Source organism: Cucumis sativus, chromosome 2, assembly GCF_000004075.3.
Source record: "Cucumis sativus cultivar 9930 chromosome 2, Cucumber_9930_V3, whole genome shotgun sequence".
In the NCBI taxonomy this organism is placed as follows: domain Eukaryota; kingdom Viridiplantae; phylum Streptophyta; class Magnoliopsida; order Cucurbitales; family Cucurbitaceae; genus Cucumis; species Cucumis sativus.
The window spans coordinates 16543159-16563704 of record NC_026656.2 but is presented as its reverse complement, the minus strand read 5'-3'; the positions used below and the strand labels follow the sequence as shown (position 1 = coordinate 16563704).

General features: G+C 34.7%; 1 protein-coding gene and 4 long non-coding RNA genes across 5 annotated transcripts; 4 read left to right on the top strand and 1 right to left on the bottom strand.

Annotated features, from left to right (window-relative positions):
• Positions 1 to 1289: 1289 nt before the first annotated feature.
• LOC116401967 lies at positions 1290 to 2692 on the bottom strand. Its single transcript, XR_004214294.1, has 3 exons — positions 2538 to 2692; positions 1692 to 1827; positions 1290 to 1620 (listed from the first exon to the last, which is right to left on the bottom strand). It is a non-coding gene; the product is annotated as an uncharacterized LOC116401967 (long non-coding RNA).
• A 759-nt stretch (positions 2693 to 3451) lies between these two features.
• LOC116401966 lies at positions 3452 to 9741 on the top strand. Its single transcript, XM_031880506.1, has 3 exons — positions 3452 to 3630; positions 8093 to 8207; positions 9304 to 9741. Exons 1-3 carry the CDS (start codon positions 3521 to 3523, stop codon positions 9442 to 9444), a joined length of 366 nt encoding a protein of 121 aa, XP_031736366.1. The 5' UTR covers positions 3452 to 3520; the 3' UTR covers positions 9445 to 9741.
• Positions 9742 to 11477: 1736 nt separating this feature from the next.
• Positions 11478 to 12618, top strand: LOC116402193. Its single transcript, XR_004214645.1, has 2 exons — positions 11478 to 11912; positions 12350 to 12618. It is a non-coding gene; the product is annotated as an uncharacterized LOC116402193 (long non-coding RNA).
• A 2009-nt stretch (positions 12619 to 14627) lies between these two features.
• Positions 14628 to 15393, top strand: LOC116402203. The gene is made up of 3 exons (XR_004214653.1): positions 14628 to 14750; positions 15002 to 15111; positions 15335 to 15393. It is a non-coding gene; the product is annotated as an uncharacterized LOC116402203 (long non-coding RNA).
• A 1465-nt stretch (positions 15394 to 16858) lies between these two features.
• On the top strand, positions 16859 to 17923 carry LOC116402103. The gene is made up of 3 exons (XR_004214513.1): positions 16859 to 16894; positions 17142 to 17240; positions 17581 to 17923. It is a non-coding gene; the product is annotated as an uncharacterized LOC116402103 (long non-coding RNA).
• Positions 17924 to 20546: the final 2623 nt, after the last annotated feature.

The window sequence follows — 20546 nt, the reverse complement described above, 5'->3', positions numbered from 1 at the left end:
CCTACGTACCATTTTTATAACATTGAGATCAAATAGTTTGATTGGGTTTTTTTTTTTTTTTATCACTCACCTTTTAAGCTCGTGTGGGTTTGGAGATTATGCAGTTTAAGCTCTTGCGATAAAGAGCTTTTTACATAATGACGTTACACATAAAATGTCTTGAGAATCCTATCATTGATTGGGGCAACTTTTAATCTATCTCGATCAACAATCTTGTATACTTCATTTGTGTAAACTTCTTTGACAATGTAGGGTCTATTTCATTTCATTTAGGTGTGAACTTATTCCCTATATACCTTATCGTGATTATCGATCTTCTTATAGCAAGGGATTCCTTGATGACAATCCCAACTTTAGGAAACTCCATCAATTGCTTAAGAATGCTCTACGCAATGACAGAACCTTGATTCTGCTCCTGGATGATTTCCCTTGAACACTGTGGGTACAGGTCCTAGTCCTGTGTAACCGTCGCTTGCAATAGAAGATGTGCAAGTGTCGCTTATAGAAGATTTGGATTAAGCTTTCTTTATTGTCATTGGTTTGCTTGTAGATTTAGATGATGAGAGAGAGATAAGAGGTAGAGATATCCCATCGAACGTGTCAATTTGACCAAACAATATTTCTAATATTTGATCCTTTAATTTTCTCTCGATTGAATGTCTATATGTTTGATTTGAGGAAGCTACATCACATAATGTTTTTCTTCAATCTTGGAGGGTGGTCGACGAGAGTCTTCTTGTTCTTAGGAGAATTCTCTTTAAACTCGAGAGTCTTCTTGTTCTTGGGAGAATTCTCTTTAAACCCTATGGAGTAAAAATTTCTATCTCCACAGATGAGGAGGACTCTTCTATTTATAGTCCTCTTATGGGCTTGGACTTTGTTGATCCATGGATCAGACTCATGGATCCAATCACATATATTTTTGTCATATTTAGCTCTCCAACTAAGTTAACCTTATTACATAAATTTTTGTCATATTTAGCTCTTAGGCTAAAATTGTACAAATAAATAATATTTAATTGAACCTAAAATAGTTAACTTTAACTTGAACCAACGATGAAAATGCGTGGCATCATCCTTATGTCAACACATGTCAACTTTTAATTAGTCCTAAAATTCAATTATTTGTACTTGGTCCAAAAATTCTTAAACCAAATATCATATCCAACATCATATTTGAAAAGCAACAACAAAATACTAAAATTACACACCTGTTTGTAGCTCACTTTTTCAAAAACCCTATACTCAAAAGATAAATATGATTGAATAATTGATAATTTTCTATCCAGGAAGAATAAATTAGTAACAAATAACAATTAAATGGTAATTCTATACCAAGGACATTGAACTTAACAAAACTATTTGCAAATAAATGTCTATAATCTAAGGTGTGAAACCATTGTTATCTTAGACAAGATGGGGGTTTCATATGCTACAAAAAGAGGGATACCACCATATGGGCGAGCCATGGCTGAAGAAGTTTAACCCAGTTCTGACCACCATGCCAGAGAGATCTCCTCCAAGTTGTTGCCTAAGACTTCAAACTCTGTATCCCGATTCCATGCTGCGAAAGAACTCCGTTTTCTCTACTGCTAATCCTATCTGACTATTCGACTATTCCTGCAACAGCAACAAACATCAAGACTGATCTTGTCCGCGGAAGTTTGTTAGATAGAGGGAGGTGTCCATACATGAAAAAACTTAACGAAACTCATCGTGGAAATCATAATCGTCCTCATCATCTTCGTTGAAAATGGCACTGTAAAATACGTAAGGATGATCGATCATTTCTGCCAAGGTGAGACGTCCATCTTTATCTGCATCAGCCTGTAAAATAAAGACAGAATGAAGATGTTAATCAACAGATGTAGTTGCTCCCTCTGGAAGATGAAAATATTTTCCAGGCCTAGTCTAATTCTAGATCTTATGCCTTATGGTAATGTTTTCTCATTTAGAAAACATTTGCAAGAAAGTTCTTCCATGTAAAATGATAAGATAAATGACGTCATACTATATCTTATGTTCTGAGGCTGATAGAGAACACTTGGTCTATCTTATTAAAATCAATGAGGACCATAATAACATTAACAATTATGCTACAGTTTATTGAGTTAAAAGTCAGATGCAATAGATTCATAATGAAATCTGATAAAGGAACTTCCAAGAGAATAACCATTCAGTCCACAAAGTGCAAACAGAAAACAATTGGTGTAATGACTGCGTTTTAATATGACCGATTTTACTACTCGTAAAATGAATTTTACACAATATTACTTATATGTGATGGGTGGTCGGTCAAGTAAAAATTAAAATAACTGTACAGAGTATAAAACAATCCATGGACAACCCAGCAAGCTCTCACTGATAGAGGAAAAGAAAGAGTAAATTGTTTCTACAACCATACATAAGAATCATGAGATGTTTGTTGATGACATTAATATGTGCCACAATATCCAAGCAATATCTCAATCGTAAAAGTAAAGCTAAAAAATTCATCGACTTGCATATGGGTTTTAAGATTCGTTATGGATGAGTACCTGCTGTATGATATATTCTGCCTGTTGTTTTGCATAGTAATGCTCTGATGGGTGAATTTTTCCAATTATAGGTAACAGCTCTTCATTAGACAGGTGTCTATGAAAAACAAAATACAACACACAAAATAATCCTTAAAGGTGTCAAATAGGATACAAAACTGTAGAATCATTGCTATAATCTTTTAATGAAACCAGACCCGTTCCTAGTAGATGGGTATATATTGGTTAGTAGGTGCCAATAGGTTCTCTCTAAGAATTATCTTTGGTTAGGATTAGGAGAGATGGGGAGCTCTTGAAATGTCTGTAGAATTGTTATTTATGTTCTTTTTAAAAATTACATTTTGTCAAACTGATTTTTATCAATTTTTTGTTTCTTTAATCTTTATTCAAAACCACAATTTCTTGGAGAGAAATGAAGAACATAGAAGGGCACTCAAGAGGATAGAAAAGAGAAAAAAAGAAGCCCAATCCCCGACAATAGAAAAGAGAGTTCAACCCTTCCTACAATAAAGGACTCCAATCCAAAGAATGATCCCAAAAGATCAAGACAACATATAAATACAATTTGGTTTTACGATTTGGTATGGAAGCAAAATAAAAAAATGGGATTACAATGCCTGGTTATGTGAACAATCATTGGCAGTCTATCACATTCTTTTATTTACTCCTGGGACAACCTAGTAGGCCACTCATATTATTTCTAGACCTATTCCTAAAGCATGATTGGTGACATCATAATTTCCTGCAACTTTTCCATCATCGTGTCATAATTGACATTTTTTGTCACTTAGCTGGAATGACGGAGGTTATGAGATCTGCTTGCTCATTAAATATCTAAGTTACTAATTCTCCGAGTTTGGCATTTTAATCTTCAGCACCAATTAGTGCTTGTATTTGTGTTCTCAAAACATGCCTTTTCTTTTCTCTCTTTTCTTTTTCAGGTTGATAGTTTGGTTGAAGAGTTTGCAGATATAAATCGTAAAATGGAGAAAACAGGAACATTCACTATGGATAAGAAAAAGCTCCTTCAACTTGTTGGAAAGGCCAATTCAAATTTAGCAGATGTAATTCTCAAAGTTGGTCTTTTTGAGAGGTAAAACCCCGATAGTTGGTATTGGACTTATAGTATATTGGTCTAAACAGATAGCTGTCTTTTTATTTTATTTATTATTGTTTTGAAAAGGATACAATATAAAAAACTGTTCATTAAGGAAATGCAAAGAGACTTGCAATGAAGAAACTAAAATGTTTGTCTCATGGCCAATCCAAGGGGTAATGGCAGCGGCATAGCTCTAGAAAGCGGCGGAATAAGAGACCACCCACAACGCAGGACATTCTTAAAAAGGAAGACCATCTGTCGTTAAGCATTCTTATACATCGTTTACTCGGAATTGTGCAGATATAGGAATAGTCTGGTTCCTCACAGTAAGAGACTTCCTTGCGGAAGTTTCCCATCACATAAGGAAATGAAAACAAGTTTCCCATCACGTAGGGAAATGAAAAGAGATATACTCAAAATACAAACCAATAAGCAAACAAAGTAGAAGAAAAAAGATCCTCAAAACAAATAAAGAGGCAAACAAAATCCAGTAAACATCGCTTGGAATTAAGACTTCATTGATTTATGCTAAAATAATATATTTCTTGTTTATTTCACAAATAGAAAGATTTTACTTAAATAAAACAACTCATTACAAAAAAGGAAAAAATAAATTTGGCAAATATTATACAACCAACACAATAAAATATAATACAATAAAGGAAATAATCAACATTTCCCCTCAAGCTGGTTTGAAGATATCAGTCATTGCTAGCTTGTCAATCAGTTTGTTGAATTGCCACTTTGGAAGGCCTTTAGTTAACACATCTGCAATTTGTTCTGTTGTCGGAAGGTAGGGTATGCATATTACTCCCACATTGGTCTTTTGCTTTATAAAGTGTTTATTGACTTCAGTATGTTACGTCTTGTTATAAAGGACTGAATTGTGGGCAATGGAAATTGCTGCCGTGATACTGCATGAGCATTGTTTGAGTGAATCCCAATTCTTCCAACAATCTTATTCATTTACACTCACAAATGCGTTGGGTTAAAGCTCTAAATTCTGCTTCTGCACTACTTCTTGCAACAGCACTCTGTTTTTTACTTTGCCAAGTAGCAAGATTTCCTCCAAGGAAGGGGCAGTAACCAGATCTCAGTCATGCAACCTGCCCAATTAGTATTAGTGTAAACGTTAACATTAGATGATCATGTCTTTGAAACAATGTGTCTTTTCCTCAAGTACCTTTCAAATACTTAGGATTCTATTCTATAAACGGCATAAAAGTGAGTTGGTCCAAGAGCATGCATGAACTGACTTTTGATACTAATTGCAAAAGCAATGTTAGGACGTGTGGGAAAGATATATGAGTCTTCCTACAAGTCTCTAGTACTTTTCTCTTTCCTTTATCTCATTCTTGGTTGCAACTTTCAATTTCAAATTCTGCTCAATGGGAGTTTCTGCTACCTTGCAACCAAGTAAACCTGTCTCTTTTAACAGATCAATAATATTCTTCCTTTGTTTGAAAAGAATGCCACTTTTGGACCTGGCAAACTTCATGCCTAGGAAGTACTTTAAAGTTCCTAGGTCCTTGATCTGGAAATCATCTGCCAACTTTTTCTTCACGAAAGTTTGTTCTGTCTCATCATTGCTTGTAAGAACGATATCATCAAATTAAACTATCAAAATCATAACCTTGTCATTTCCTGTATGTTTGTAGAATATCATATGATCGACTTGGCTTTGACTGAATCCATAGCCCGTGACTACTTTCTCGAATCAAATCAAGCTCTAGGAGACTGTTTGTTCCAAGGAATATACAAGCGTTCAAATCAAGCTCTAGGAGACTGTTTGAGACCGTATAATGATCTCTTTAACTTGCAAACTTTGTTAATCCCGAGATCTACCTTAAAACTAGGTGGCAAGTCCATAATTACCTCTTCTTTCAGTTCCCCATTGAGAAAGACATTCTTAACATCCAATTGATAAAGAGGCCAATCAAAGTTAGCTACAACAGACAACAAATTTCTAATAGAATTGATTTTGACAACTGTAGCAAATGTTTCTTGATAATCAACTCCATAGGTTTGAGTAAACCCCTCAGCAACCAATCCAACCTTGTACCTCTCGACACTACCATCAGCTTTACATTTTAGCGTAAACATCCACTTGCATCCAACTGTTTTCTTTTCTTTTCGTAGTTCAAGTATATCCCATGTAGAATTCATCTCTTCCATCACTGCTAATTTCCAATTCAATTCATTTGGGACCTCTTGTATATTCCTCGGAACAAACAGGTTGATTATTTTGGATGTAAAGGCTTTATGATTGTGAAAGTTTACGATAAGAAAGATAGTTTGCAATGAGATATTTGACAAATTTACTGGTACCTTTCCTGTTGGCAATTGTAATATCAAGATCAGAGACATTAGACAAGGAATTATGAGAAGAACGGGGAGAATTAGACGAAGTAAAAGGAGAATGTATGTTACCTGGATCTTCATAATCATTTATCGGGGTATTAGTTTGGTTTTGTGATAGATCATTCTCAATTCCTTCGAGTCAAGTTTCTTTTATTATAAAGCTGTAGTTCAGGTTTTTACTTGTCAAGTCAGTCTATAGTGGTTCTCCCCCTGAAGAACTCTCCACACTTGACGTCAAGAGTTAGCTCATAACTTTGGAATCAATGGTGTTTGGGATAGGTTAAGTGTCCCAAAAATTATCTTAAGGTTGGGGACTCCCTCTAAAGAGAATTTTGGCTAAAAAAAGGTTGATTTTCCAAAAACAGACATATCCATACTCTCAAAATACCTTTTAGTCGAAGTGTCAAAACATTTGTAAGCCTTCCTATAGGAGACAGCCTACAAAAATGCATTTAACAGCTTTAGGATCAAGTGAAGTACGAGTAGAGTTGGGATTATGAACATAAGTAGTGCAACCAAATAATTTAATTGGTAAGTCAGAGAAAAACCGAACAATAGGAAATCTTTTTTTAAAATTATTTAGAAGAGTTTTTAAATTCAAAACCTAAGAAGCACGAACACCGACACGAGATACGACACACCAGTTTTTTAACATATAGGATACAACATGCATAGGACACGACATGCAGAGGACACGTTCTTTTTTTAATTTTTTTGGTAGGTAGTTGGAGTAAAGGAGCCACTAACCTATCAAAACGGACTGCAATATTCCTCCACCACTGTTTCTTGCTTGATTATGAGAAATTGCCCACAAACTGAACCTTGGCATGATGAGCCAAATCGGATCAACAATCTTCGTTTCATATCATTCCAATTCAAAATTGGTTCTCGTTTGTCTGTGGCTTGGTACCAATTGAGAGCCGCTGCTTCGAAGCTAATGCTCCGCTGCTTTGAAGCTAATGACTGTCACTGTTAATTTTTTGGAATCAGTAAGTTTATGGATTTGTAAGTAACGATCGGATTCATTGAATACTGACATCTCAAACTTGTTTAATTTGCTATGATCCTGTTCACCCTCATTATTGTCTGAATGCATTGCTCCTATAGCCATAAATAGGTTCCACTGTGTTTGCCACTGTCGTATTCTTAATTTCCTCATTCGATTCCGAATTGGAAGGGCGATCTGACAATCCAACACCAGAAACTAGAGAAGCCAATAATGTTTGAGTGTCATCTGCATTCCTTCGTTGTTGTTCCAACTGTGCTATAAGGATAAAGCGTTGAACAATCTTAAGCAAGTGCAAGCAGCGTTTCTTCAATTTGTGGTAACTTCTGAACATCTACTTAAATCCTGGCAATTTCAAAATCAGTTACGCCTAACCGTTCTTCAATTTTCTTCTGTGCCACCTTTCCTATCATCCCCAGGTTGAGGGCTCTTATACCAGTATGATAGTTACTAAAGTAAAGTTCTTCTATTATAGATAATTTACTATTACATAGACCATTCCTCCCACACGAGAGAAACCCAAACACTTCAAACTAAAAGACTGTCTACCCATCTGCTAACTTAACTTCTTATTTAAACACATAACATAGCAACGGTAACATAACTTCCTTCATAACCAACTACTAACCACCTGAAGACTGAAACTAGTCAAGATAAATGCCCAAAACTACCCAAGATAATCATTCTTACTGTTGGATGATTCTCCCAACTCAATAATAACTACTTCTTTGCCCTTTTTGCCCCTGCGAGCATACTGATGTATAATCAGTGGCCTATCAAATACATTTTGCTTTTTATTTTATCTAGAGCCTCTTTAAAGCTTGGATTACGTCTTATGTGGTTTTCGCAGTACTTGGCGCCAGGATAATACTATTGTTCAGAAATGTATTTGACATCCTAACAGAACCAAGATCATAACATAGAAAAGTTTGCCTTTCAAGCTTGATATAAGTAAACAAAAATATATACATTCTTACCTTCTTATTATTATTAATATTCGTGCATAGAAAATTCGATCATAATATTGCTTTAATTGGTAGAATTTTGTTATCTTAGTGCTCTTTTATGTCTTTTTCCTTTGCCACTCAGATCAGAAATTGCGTGGAGGGATGCAAAATATGCTCAAATATATGAGTACCTTCGGGAAGAGTACGAGGTCACCCAGCGCTTTGGGAATCTAGATTTCAAATTGAAGTTTGTGGAGGTAATTTCATTCTATTCCATTCATTCCTTCAAAGTGGTTTTTTCCGTATAGTTGAGCCTCTTCTCTTGAACGTTCTTCTTAAATATCGTGGCAATAGCCAACTTGAAAGCAATATTATCTATTTTTGGTTATATGCAATGGAAAATGTGTTGAGAGGACGTGTAACCTCGTGAAAACTTTCGTATTTTCTTTAGTATTCTTTTTAAGGGAAAGAAAACCAATTTATACTAAATGTTGTATTAACTAAATCTCTCAACTTTCACAAGTGAATGAATTTAAATCCTTCATTCTTATTTCATTTTAAAATCGTTAAATCGTTAATGCATAATATTCACACATGTACAAGGCTTTAAATTCAAGGATTGGAACGTATTAAATCAAATGGATACTAGCAGCTTCTGATTAATTTTATTGGTTTTATCATATTCTTGTCCACTCTTTCTTCACTTATTTAGAAAAAGTTACATAACAACTTTTCCTACTGCTTCGGTAGAATTTTAGGAAAAGAATTTTTTTATTTAACAGTTTGGATGGTGGATATTATTTCGTGGGTATGAGCATTATTATCCCTGGACATTTAGATCCCAATGTTCAAGAATTAAATGTTTATTTTTTTTAAAGAAGAAGAATAAAAAAAATTAAAATATTGACATCAATATTCTAATCCGTGGTGAAGGGACGTGGTCCTATCAAAAGCTAGCTACTATTGTAGGAGAATCAATTCATAGTTCTTCAAGGAGTGAAGTTTTGAGGACTCTCTTTATTTAATTAGTTTAGAATGTTTCTTTAAGAAATTGGTTCTGCTAAATTGTTTCCAAGTGTTTGTGCTGTCCATCTGAAGTTTGTGTATTCTGAAGCTGACCCAAAATAATGCAAATGAAATCAGGGAGTGGTGTGTGTTCCTTTTCCAAAAGCCGAGCTAAGGAAAAAATAATCAACATTCTCATTGTGATTTCCTTATTTAAATCTTTAACCTAGATTCTTCCACTTATATCATACTCACTGGAAGGAGGTTCTTTTACTTTTATGGAAATGATATTTCTTGAGATAGAACAGTGTTTAATTCTTCTCTAATAAATTTGCACCTTCCTTGCAGCATAACATTCATTTTCTTCAAGAAGTCCTCCAGAATAGGAAATCAGATCTCTTGGAATGGTGCATCATTGGCCTATTGAGCATTGAAAACATTATATCATTATATGAGATTGTTAAGGATTCAACTCCCATGCAACTCTGATTTGCCAGCGTCGCGGATGCAATTTTTGATCTGCAATTAGTAAAGTCTAATTTTGTTTTTTGTTGTACTAATTATTTTATCATAAAGATAATAATCTGATTTTCTTATATTTTTATTTGATCCTCCAGCTCTCCATATTACATTATGCTCATGTTGTCTTACATTATTGCATTATATATATAGATGCGCATAAACATACAACTATTGTAACTCGAACAAAATTCAGTTGGAGAAATTCATTACTATTTTACCTTCTAGTTTTCTTTTATGTAAATAACTATTGAAAAGTTTCCTAAAGTATGTTGATGTTGAGCCATAGCAAGTACTTTTAGAAGATGCAACTTATTCTCTCTAGGGAGAGATTCTTGAAACTGATCACAGATACAAAATTGTGTACATTTACAATAAGTTTAGGAATATTGTAATAGGTAGCAAAATAAGTTGAGATATTTTGCAAATGTGTCTTCCAGATTTCTACTATTGCAAATATGAGAAAGAATTCAAGTTATGATTTTGGTTATTTCTTTATATCCATTTATCTTCTTGATGAACCTAAACAAAGTTCCTACTTTCTCTTTTTTTTTTTTTTCCATTTGCATGCATGATCTTTTTCTCCTCTCAACATTTTTCTTCTTCGCAAGTGTGGTCTCAATCCTTATTTTCTTTGTCTTGACCATGATCAATAACTCAACTTTGAGGCGGTAGACGGTGTGGTGTTTGAGAAATTGTCAAGTGATTTTTATTATCTAATATGAAGTGTATGATAACATTCTTAGATCTATAAATTTACAAATTATTTACATCTGCAAACCTTTTATCAAAATAACAATGGACAGCAACAACGAGACAGTCAATTAATACATTATATAGCAAGTCTTCCATTTCGGGGAACAACTAACTATAGTCAAATTCATCACCATCTTCTCACAATTTCTGCCATTTTACAACAACTCCATAGGTCTTCCGCAACATTCCAAGTCAGTAGCTAATCTTAAGTACAAAAGTTCCTATGAGGGAGGCATAGTAGCTCTAAAATTTCTCATCCCACAAAAGTGTGTGTTGACGGACGATTAGAGAATTCGTCCAAGGAAAAGACTTAGAATTTTGAGGATTCATCTCAAGTTCAGTAGAGTTGTAATTTTCCTGTATTTCATTTTATTTGATTGAATTTATTAATGAAATATTTCGTTTATAATCACTTTTTGGTTCACTGTGGTTTACACGAGATCTTTATAGAGAAATTTAATTTGTGAACTCCAACTTGTATTAATAATGTATTTATGTTGATTTGATGCAATGAGTCATTTGATCTCCTGATTCTCTCTCACTTAGATGCTTATGCTTGATTTGAGGAGAAGAGAGCACGTGACGTTCTTGAAGTTGGAGTCTTGAAAGAAAGTTTGTATCTTCAAATGAAGGGAACTCCAGTATCTATAGAGTTCTTTAGTGGCTTTTATGAACTTGAGTCTGGTTGATTTATGGACTAGAGCTAAATTAAATTTATTTTTTTGGCTCGATTGAATTTTAGTCTTAACCGAGTAAATAATATTAATTAAACTAAAATAATTAATTTGATCCAAACATGTGTATCATCCAAATTAACAAATTTATATTTTTTTTCAATTTTAATTTGGGACACATGTCAATTTTTAATTAGTCTTGAATTCAACGATAATGCGTGATTGATCTAAAATTTTTTATTCTACAACTATAATAGTATTGGGGAATTGCCAAAAATAGGCCAAAAATGGGGTAGAAAAAGAGTTTTAGGATTGATTGTAAAAAAGTTGAGATTTAGGACAAATTTTGGGTAGAGGGATTTAAACCCGAGACCTCTTGGTTCTAAGTACATACATACAGGCGTTAGTTGAGCTTGGTTGACAATTTCTATACTTTTTTAAGTAACAAATAATTGGAGAAATTTTGTGGCTATATTTATGATTTTTCTCAAAGAACTTAAGGATCTTTATTTCCATTTCTATATATTGTGGGAATTTTTGCAGACATTGATATGGGTGAAACAAAGAAAGTAACCGAACAAACTAATATTGGACAGTTGGAGTTCAGCCCTGCACGACCCTTTGACAAAGCCCTTCCCTCACTTCTAGCCACCATTGTCCATTGTTCACACCTAACACAACCTAGTGGTAGCATGTCACTTCCTCCTTGCCAGCCAGTTCACCCCAGCCTGTAGGTCAGTCAGCCTGTTATAAAAGAAAAAAATCAATTTTTATGTTCTCCCCCAACCGACAGTGAGCTTCACGGTGACATCTATTCTAATCTACACTGACTTTCACCCTACTTCGACCACAACCAGACTTTCATAGTTAATAGGGTGGTAATTTTGCTGGTTTCGACATTATGTACATGCATGAGTTTAATCACCCCTCCCTCCTCTTTTCCTTTTCAGTTATGAGATTAAAGTGAGGGAATGACAAGAGAAGATCATGAACCAACGAAAATTACAGGTAATTATTGTTTTTTTTTTTTCCTTAACTCTTTTTAGCCTTTGGAAATATTTAGCAAAGAACTCATGTATGATCTGCATTGAGACTGTTCTTGAGTTGCTTTCATCAGACAAGTTTATGAAGTTCTTGTTGTTGGTTTGTCATGATTTTGTTTCAATTTTTCTGGGAAACTAAGAGTTGTTACTCTTGATTTTTTTTCGAGTATTTCTCAGTCTAAGAGTAATTTATCACTAAGCACATGATTTTGTTGGTAACATGCAAGATACAACCTGAATGGAATATCAAATACCATAATGTATTTGTCAGATCATGCAAGACAACTATACAAGCAGATAATTATGCTTATAGTAGCAATCGGCAATAAAATTATTTTTAAAATTTATTTCAGTGTTCTAATTACCTTGTTATCCTAATTCCTATCTTCTTTCGCCTTGCAGATGTGTTGAAATTTGTTGTCAGAATCTGTTTGAATGATGAACTTCATGCATACAATTGTTGTGGTTGTCACAACTGGAATCTATTAAACAAAATCAAATACTTGATAATAACTACCTCTCCACACTGTTATGTTTCTTGTTTTTTCGTTTTCAATAATTTGATCGGTTTTAGACTTTTGATTTATTTTCAATTAGAAGTAAATGAATGAAGGAAAAAGATAACAGAAAAAGTTGATTTTACTTTTACTATCATTTTCCTATGCTTTTTAGTTTATGGGGATAGATATTTGTTGGTGTTCCTTTTCTTAAGTTAGAAGAAAAAAGTTGGGGCATAACTTTACATGGACAATCAAGTCATTTTTTTTCTTAATTTGTGTCTTTTATAGCTAAAAGAAGAAAACTTAAGAATTACATATAAGTAGTATAAAGTCCTAATATAAGCTTGATAAAAAAATTTCCTTTAATTTTTACTCTGTTTATAAACTTATGAGGTTACAAATTGCAATATATTTTCTAATACCATATTATGAATAATTTGGATAGCTGGTTGTGTTTGAAAACTGTATCTTCTTCCATCGTCATTGGTTTATCGTTGCTTTCTTTTCATTTTTGTTAAATTTCAACAAATATCAAGTTGATGTGACTTTTATTGTAGGATATGGGTAATGTTTACAATTTCAAGGATTAGAACTTTTCGTTTATGTTGTTTATCAGACCTTCTATACATCTCTACAATTATATGATCTTTATGGTGAATACATTGTGCAAGGCCGTATATTATAAGATCAATACTGTTTTTTAAAGGAAAGAAAAATATATAATGTGCTACACACCAAATTTTCTTCAAAGAAAAAAAAACAAATTAAATATGTTCCATACTTTCTTTTTGTAGTTTGTGATCCTAGCTAAACTCAGGTTAAAGAGTTATGTTTATATTTGTATATTTGAATGGAGTTAATTGCAAATACAACGATTAGATACAAAATATTTGCATATGTAACACATATTGTATTGCTAATATAAATATATCACTCATAGATTTTGCTATAATTATACTTGTTTAAACATACTAATACACACTTAATCTTCTTAGTTCAATAATGGTATGGAGTGGAACAAACTTCCTACGTTAGGATAAAAGGGTCACACAAATTACCTTCGTAGTAAACTTACTTTTGACATTATTCATTTAACTTAGGGTAAGTATAATGGATTAGCAATTTTATGAATAATAATTAAGTATATAACAATATCTTTTAAAAATTGTAAATGTAGCAAAATATATTTGTGATAGATTTATATCGTTAATAGACTCTTATGGCTTATAAGCGAATGACATATGTGATTTAAAATAACTGCAGCAATTAGTTTAAAATGTTGTTATATATCTACGAATTTCTTAATTGTTATATTCATTTGTCATTAGTTGTATTTAAAAGGGATGACCAGAAAAACATTAAAACAAGAGGTTTACTTTTGATAAAAGAAAATTTTAAATTTAAATTGCTAAAATAGCAAAATGTGCATGTCTAAGTGAAAATTATTCAACAATAATCACGGTCGAACTCAAACTCCCAAAAACAATGATTACATTTATTCCCTAATTTGCTAATTCATTTTGGATTAGGTTTATTTTTGACAACAATAAAAAAATTGAGGTGTGGAACAATGATATTATAAATGCCAAAGAGTAGTTAAGATGCAAAATATAAATTTATATTTGCAATATTAGGTCAAAATGAATGATAATTTAGTTAGATTTTTGTCAAATAAATAAAAATGTGAACCATACCAAAAGCAAATATAGATGCTTTTTTATTATTGAATTTTCATAGAATAAATAATAAAAAAAGTAGAAAATATTTGCCTTTTAACTTTTTTTTTTTAATTTTCATACAAAATATTTAATCCAAAAATTAAATAACTCTCCTCCACGGTCAATTTTCTTTTCCCTCTTCTTCAACCTCAACGGTCTCTTTTATTTCAAATTTCTTTCCCCTTTTTCTTCTCCATCGGTTTACTCTGCCTCTCATCTCCCCTTCTCTTCTTCGTCTTCCTCAAACCCTGCGATTTCCTATCTCTCAAATTCCGTTTCGCTCTTCCTATACCTCCAAAATTTCGCTCTTCCTCTCTAACGTGAAGCAGCCAAGAAACTCTATCTTGCGACATACCCATCTCGTCGATCCACCACTTTCTTCTTCTTCTAGCCTTAACGGTGCCGAAATCAAGGGCGCAGACCCCCTCGGAAACCCAAGTCTTCCAAAGAAAATTCTCCACCTCAGATCGGTTTTCGATTCCAAATCCTGAAGAGCCCGCTTCCACCTAGGCCTCCCTCTTCTAACCCGACCGTTCCTGAGAGTTCGCTATCACATACTGCTTTTACCTGCAATCCCGATCCAAGGTAATGCTAAAATAATGTTGCTAATATCTGGAATATGGTATTACTGAATTTAGTAAAAATAAATAAATAAATAAAAGAAGTATACCTGTAACAACTAACAGTTGTGAGCACTGTCGGAAAAAGGCAATGAATTTGTAAATCGAAGTGCAGATAGTTCTGTTGTTTAGGATGGAAAAGCATGAGTATCACGTTTCTATATTCAACGGACTGGTACTTGTAAAATTTAGGCTCATAATCATTTTATTGTGCAGAGACTGGCAGATGGTTTAAGTAGCTGGTTCCGGAGGCAGAAGCTAACAGGTGCAGCTGGGGAGCGCTTGAAGGAAGCACGCAATATCAACCGATCACTCTCACAACTCGGGTAACCGATCAAAACTATTGGGAGATATTTCAAATTTCATTTAAGCAGTGATCTTTCCAATGATTTTTTTCTTTATTTATTTTGTAATGTCAATTAGTTGGCTAATTATTTATCAGAATGCTTGTTGATATCGCTGCATGTTTTATTTTGTAATGTTTGTACTTTTTAGTTGTGATTTGTGAATATGCTAGGATTGATTTGATTTGCTCTTCTGACTGTTAAGATCGGAATGATGTTGCTCATCTGAAAGAAGGCAGCATCATGTGCTTGAAGACTTGTGGAGTATGGAGAGTGAATGGTCAAATTTGAGGAATCGTATCTGCTGGCTTTGTAGTCCAAACAGGTTGTCTGGCTAACTTTCTTTTTCTCATTTTCAACCAATTAGGATAGCTGTCATGTTTTTTGAATTCCTTGCCATTCTTGAGTAGTAACTTCGCATTTGTTTATTAAAAGGTTTTAATTAAGATTATGGTGTTCATAACTTTGTAGTGTCACACTAAATAACTTAAAAGAGTTAGTTTGACAGTTGACAAACATGATAGTAATGTGATAGTGAGTGCAAGGGTAAAAAGAGCTGCTTCTGTTGGGTTAAAGGGATGTTTGTGTTTTTTAGTGTGATGTGTTTTGTTTTCAAGTTCGTTAGTAGACGTATTACTTAATTGAGCATTTTGATACCATAGCCAGTGTAGGGGAAGATGAATGGAGGGTGCTATGAGACTAGTTAAGACTTATATGTATCCTAATTTTAGTAATATATAAAATTGAGAGAATTTCCTTTGATTTTCAGGAACAATGATGAATAATCAATGAAAAATGAATGAAAAGGTTTATCCATGCAAGCTTCAAACCAAAGTCAAGGATATCGATCCTTCCAGGGGAGTCCAAAGTTCCAAGATTGTTTATCCATGCATCATTTTGTCGATCTACTAAGATTAAATTGTCTCGTTGTAGTTGCAAGACTGGAACAATAGACGGCAGTTTACACCACCCAGTGACTTCCATGCTGACGCGATGAATGATTATTTCATTTCACAGGTAATTGTTCTCAATGAATGTTTTGGTTCTAACGACCTGCTATCTGATCGTAATTCTAATTATTTACTTGGCCTTGTTTCTTTGTAGGCAGTGATAGAAAATACCAGAGCAAATGATATACACAAGCGAGTTCCCTTTTTAGTACCGTTTACTAGCAGGGTTAAGATTTTCACTGTAAGCAAGTTATTTTTTTGGTTTCCTTATCCACAATATTGAATTTCTTGGACGACTGTTAGTTATAGAAATATGTAAGATATTTTTTATTTATGGTTACTTTCTCTATAACTCATTTCACAGACACAACTAGCAGCAGCTAGGCAAAGGAATGGATCTCTTGCTGTTTTTGCCAGAAACCGGTTTAGAATTCGACGAAATCATATATTGGAAGATGCTTTCAGTCAGATGAGTGCATTGTCTGAAGTTGATCTTCAAGGATCGGTAATTTCAGACTTCCATGATTTATGAAAAATGAAATTGTTATCTTACTTTTTTCTATCTTTTTCTTTGCCCTCGTGAAAACGACCCCTTCCCTTTCTGCATCCTATAGTTGCAGAGTTACTTGTAATTGTTTATTAGTTTTTTCTTGTTTGTGTTGGGTCAATTGCTTCACTTTTCTGCATGCAGATACGTGTGTCTTTTGTTAATGAATTTGGAGTTGAGGAGGCAGGAATTGATGGTGGTGGTATTTTTAAAGATGTCATGGAGAACATTACAGGCAGCCTTTGACGTGCAGTATGGTTTATTTAAGGTTATCACGACATTCCTTATTATTAGCATGGCATGGCTTTGTTAATCCTGTAGTATTATTGGATAACATGAAGCGTGATGAGACAGCCATAGTTGTTTGAAATCGCTTTTCAAAATAAAAATAGTTGTGAGATCACATTTCAATATAAAAATTGGTTGCTTGAAATCTTTTCATAAAATTTCAGTAATATGTGGGTATGTATTGTTCATTTTTTCTAATATAAGTTATTTTCTGCTTGGTAATCCAGCAAATTGCTGACCATTTGCTCTACCCCAATCCTGGTTCGGGAATGATACATGAGCAACATCTCCAGTTTTTCCATTTCCTCGAAGTTCTTTTGGCAAAGGTATGGCCATAATTCCCAATCATACATGGAATTTACTTTGGTTGATTAGTTTTTTCTTTTTTTGGATAAGGATATCCTGGTCTTGGCCTTATCGTGGAAGATTTTATATATCTTTCACCCCATACTTTGGTTGAATTTTGGAACATTAATGTATCGCCTGACATTCATAAATACAATGTCATAATTTGAAATCTGCTGTCTTCCTACATTATGCATGTTTTTCTGTTATTGAAGTTGCTGCCCGGTTGTGCTAAAAGTTCTCAAGCAGTCATGCTAAAAGATCTCAATCACATTAAATGATTTTTGACAGGATGTTGTTGTTTTACCCTTCTTCCTGTAGGTCATGTTTGAAGGAACTCTTGTTGATATACTTTTTGCAACATTCTTCTTGAGCAAGTTAAAACAGAAGTAAGGTTTTTAAAGATTTACTGTCTTACTGTTTTGTATTTTGTGCTGATCCACTAATCGTAGTATTGATGGTCATGACAATGACTAGTTGCAAGTTACTTGAATTTTTAGGGTTCTAAAAATCTTACATTTTATTATGGGTGCACTGCCTACTAATGAGATTGTCAATTGCTAACTTCCAAATGTTGAATTTGGGATTTCCATGCTACATTCACTTTCTTGATCTGCAATTACAGAGCTACTCTATACTGGAATAAAGTCTCATCTGAACTGTACATTGCTTTTGATGCTGTAATTGCAAAGCTAGGAAATCTTTATGTATAATGCCTTTTTTTTTATCATTTATTAATGAAAATGAGAAGCCTTTTTATAGGCTGGAGATTACAAGAGTTGTTAAACTAACTTGGGGTTGAGTTAGTTTACTTATAACTAACTCAAGATACAAAATTGTTAATTCAAATAACTAATCCTAAACTATAAAAATGGTAATTCAAACACCTCCTCTAGGATAAAACTCAAGAAACATAAAGAAGGGGGATGTTCTACATTAGCTTTTGTCAAGGCTTTAGCCAAAATTTTATTTATCAACTGTGGGGGAGGATTTGAGAGCTCCCCAATCTCTACACACTTCTCTAATGAGAGTCTATACCAAAATCAAGATACCCATACCCTTCCACTCAAGAAACTTAAGTAATTGCTTAGAGAAATAACAAAATACTTGGCCCCACTCTAACAAACACATTCCTAAGGGCCCACACAAATAGAAAAATACCAACTAACTCTCAATCATTCTTTCTTCTTCCTATTCTTGTCTCTACGGGAATACACCTTTACTATGGGAGGTCTATCATTACCCGCCCCCCAAATAGCCACCTTGTCCTCAAGGTGGAATTCAGGAAACTGTTTCTTGAATAAGAGCAGCTTGTTCCCACGTTGCACTTTCAAGTGTCCCCTCACTCGAACGGATCAAAACTTCTAAGTTGTCCTCCTTTTCTATTGTTTTGCGAACTCCCAATACTTCTACCGGAGACACTTGCATAGACAAATCAGCAGCCAAATCTTTTGAAATTGGGAATAATGGCCTGTTTGAACCCACGACCTTGCGAAGAACAGAAACATGAAAGACCGGGTGTATAAGCGATTCCTTGGGAAGGGCCAAACGGTATGCAACGAAACGAATTCGTGCCACAATCATAAATGAACCAATGAATCTTGGGGCTAATTTGGTGTGCTTAAAACGGCTGAGAGAGGACTGTCGGTAAGGGCGTAACTTCACATAAACCCAATCATGAACCTCAAACTGCACCTCCCGTCTTTTAGCATTAGCATATTTGACCATTCGCTGCTGTGCTTTCAGTAAATTGGCCTTCAAAACGCCCAAAATTTCATCTCTTTCTTTCATCAAATGGTCTACTTCATCATTCACCCGGCTCGAGCCCTTCACATATGGTAATATAGAGGGGGGTGGTTGCCCATAGAGGGCCTCGAAGGGGGTCATCAATGTGGCTGTACGGACTGTTGTATTATAGCTTAATTCAGCCCAAGCTAGCCATTTAACCCATTGTTTAGGTGTGTTCATAGAAAAACACCCTAGATACGTCTCCACCCCTCGATTGACAACTTCCGTTTGACCATCTGTTTGGGGGTGGTAAGTGGTGCTTCATCTCAACTGAGTTTCCAACAACCTCCACAACTCTTCCCATAATAGACTTGTGAAAATACGATCACGATCCGACACTATACTTCAGGGGCATCCATGCAAACGAATAATCTCTCGCATAAAAACAGCAGCAACACTTTTGCACCAAATGGATGTTTCAAGGGGATGAAATGTGCATACTTGGAAAGAAGATCCGCAACTACCAATATAACATCATAACCCTCGGATTTGGGGAGGCCCTCAATAAAATCCATACTAATATCTTCCCACACACGGTCCGGAATGGGTAATGCTTGAAGGAAACCAGCCGGAGTTAAAGACAAGTATTTGGCTTGCTGACACACGGAACATTCAGCAACATAGGTGCGGATATGGGCTTTCATACCTCGCCAATATACCTCCCTTGCTAGCCTTTGATATGTTTTCAATGCACCATGATGTCCCCCTATCGGGCTGTTATGGAACTCAGCTAATAATAAAGTAATATTAGGTGAATCCTCCTCCTTGTAGCAAATATCCATCTGGAGCTGGCTGTCCATTTATCAAGGATAATCGAATATTGTTAAGAGATTCATTTCCAGCCACTTGATCGATGAAAACCGAAGGGTTTAGCCGCCCACAATACTTACGAGGCCCAATTCAAATACCGGTGGTAATCTCTATAAGGCATCGGCCGCTTTGTTTTCCAATCCTTTCTTGTACTCAATCACAAAATCATACCCCAATAGTTTAGCGATCCATCTCTGATATTCTCCCCGATAGCCCGTTGTTCAAGAAGAAACTTCAAACTTTTCTGATCTGTACGCACCACAAAAGGCTTACCCAATAGATATGGTCGCCATTTTTGAACAGCCAGCACTATTGCCATAAGCTCCCGTTCATAAACAGCCTTAAACCTATGGGTAATAGGTAAAGCTTGACTGAAAAAGGCCACTGGTCGTTGATTTTGCATTAGGACAGCCCCAATACCCACACCCGAAGCATCAGTTTCCAGCACAAAACTTTGTGAAAAATCAGGAATACCTAGCATCGGGACAGACATCATTGCTGACTTTTAACTGCTGAAATGCGTTCTCGGTCGTCTCATTCCACTTAAAGTTACCTTTTTTTAACAGTTGTGTCAAGGGGGGCAGCACAATAGAACCGTAGTTTGCAACGAATTTCCGATAATACCCCGTTAGCCCCAAAAAACCCACCTAGCTCCTTCACGTTCTTGGGTGCTGGCCATTTAACCATCG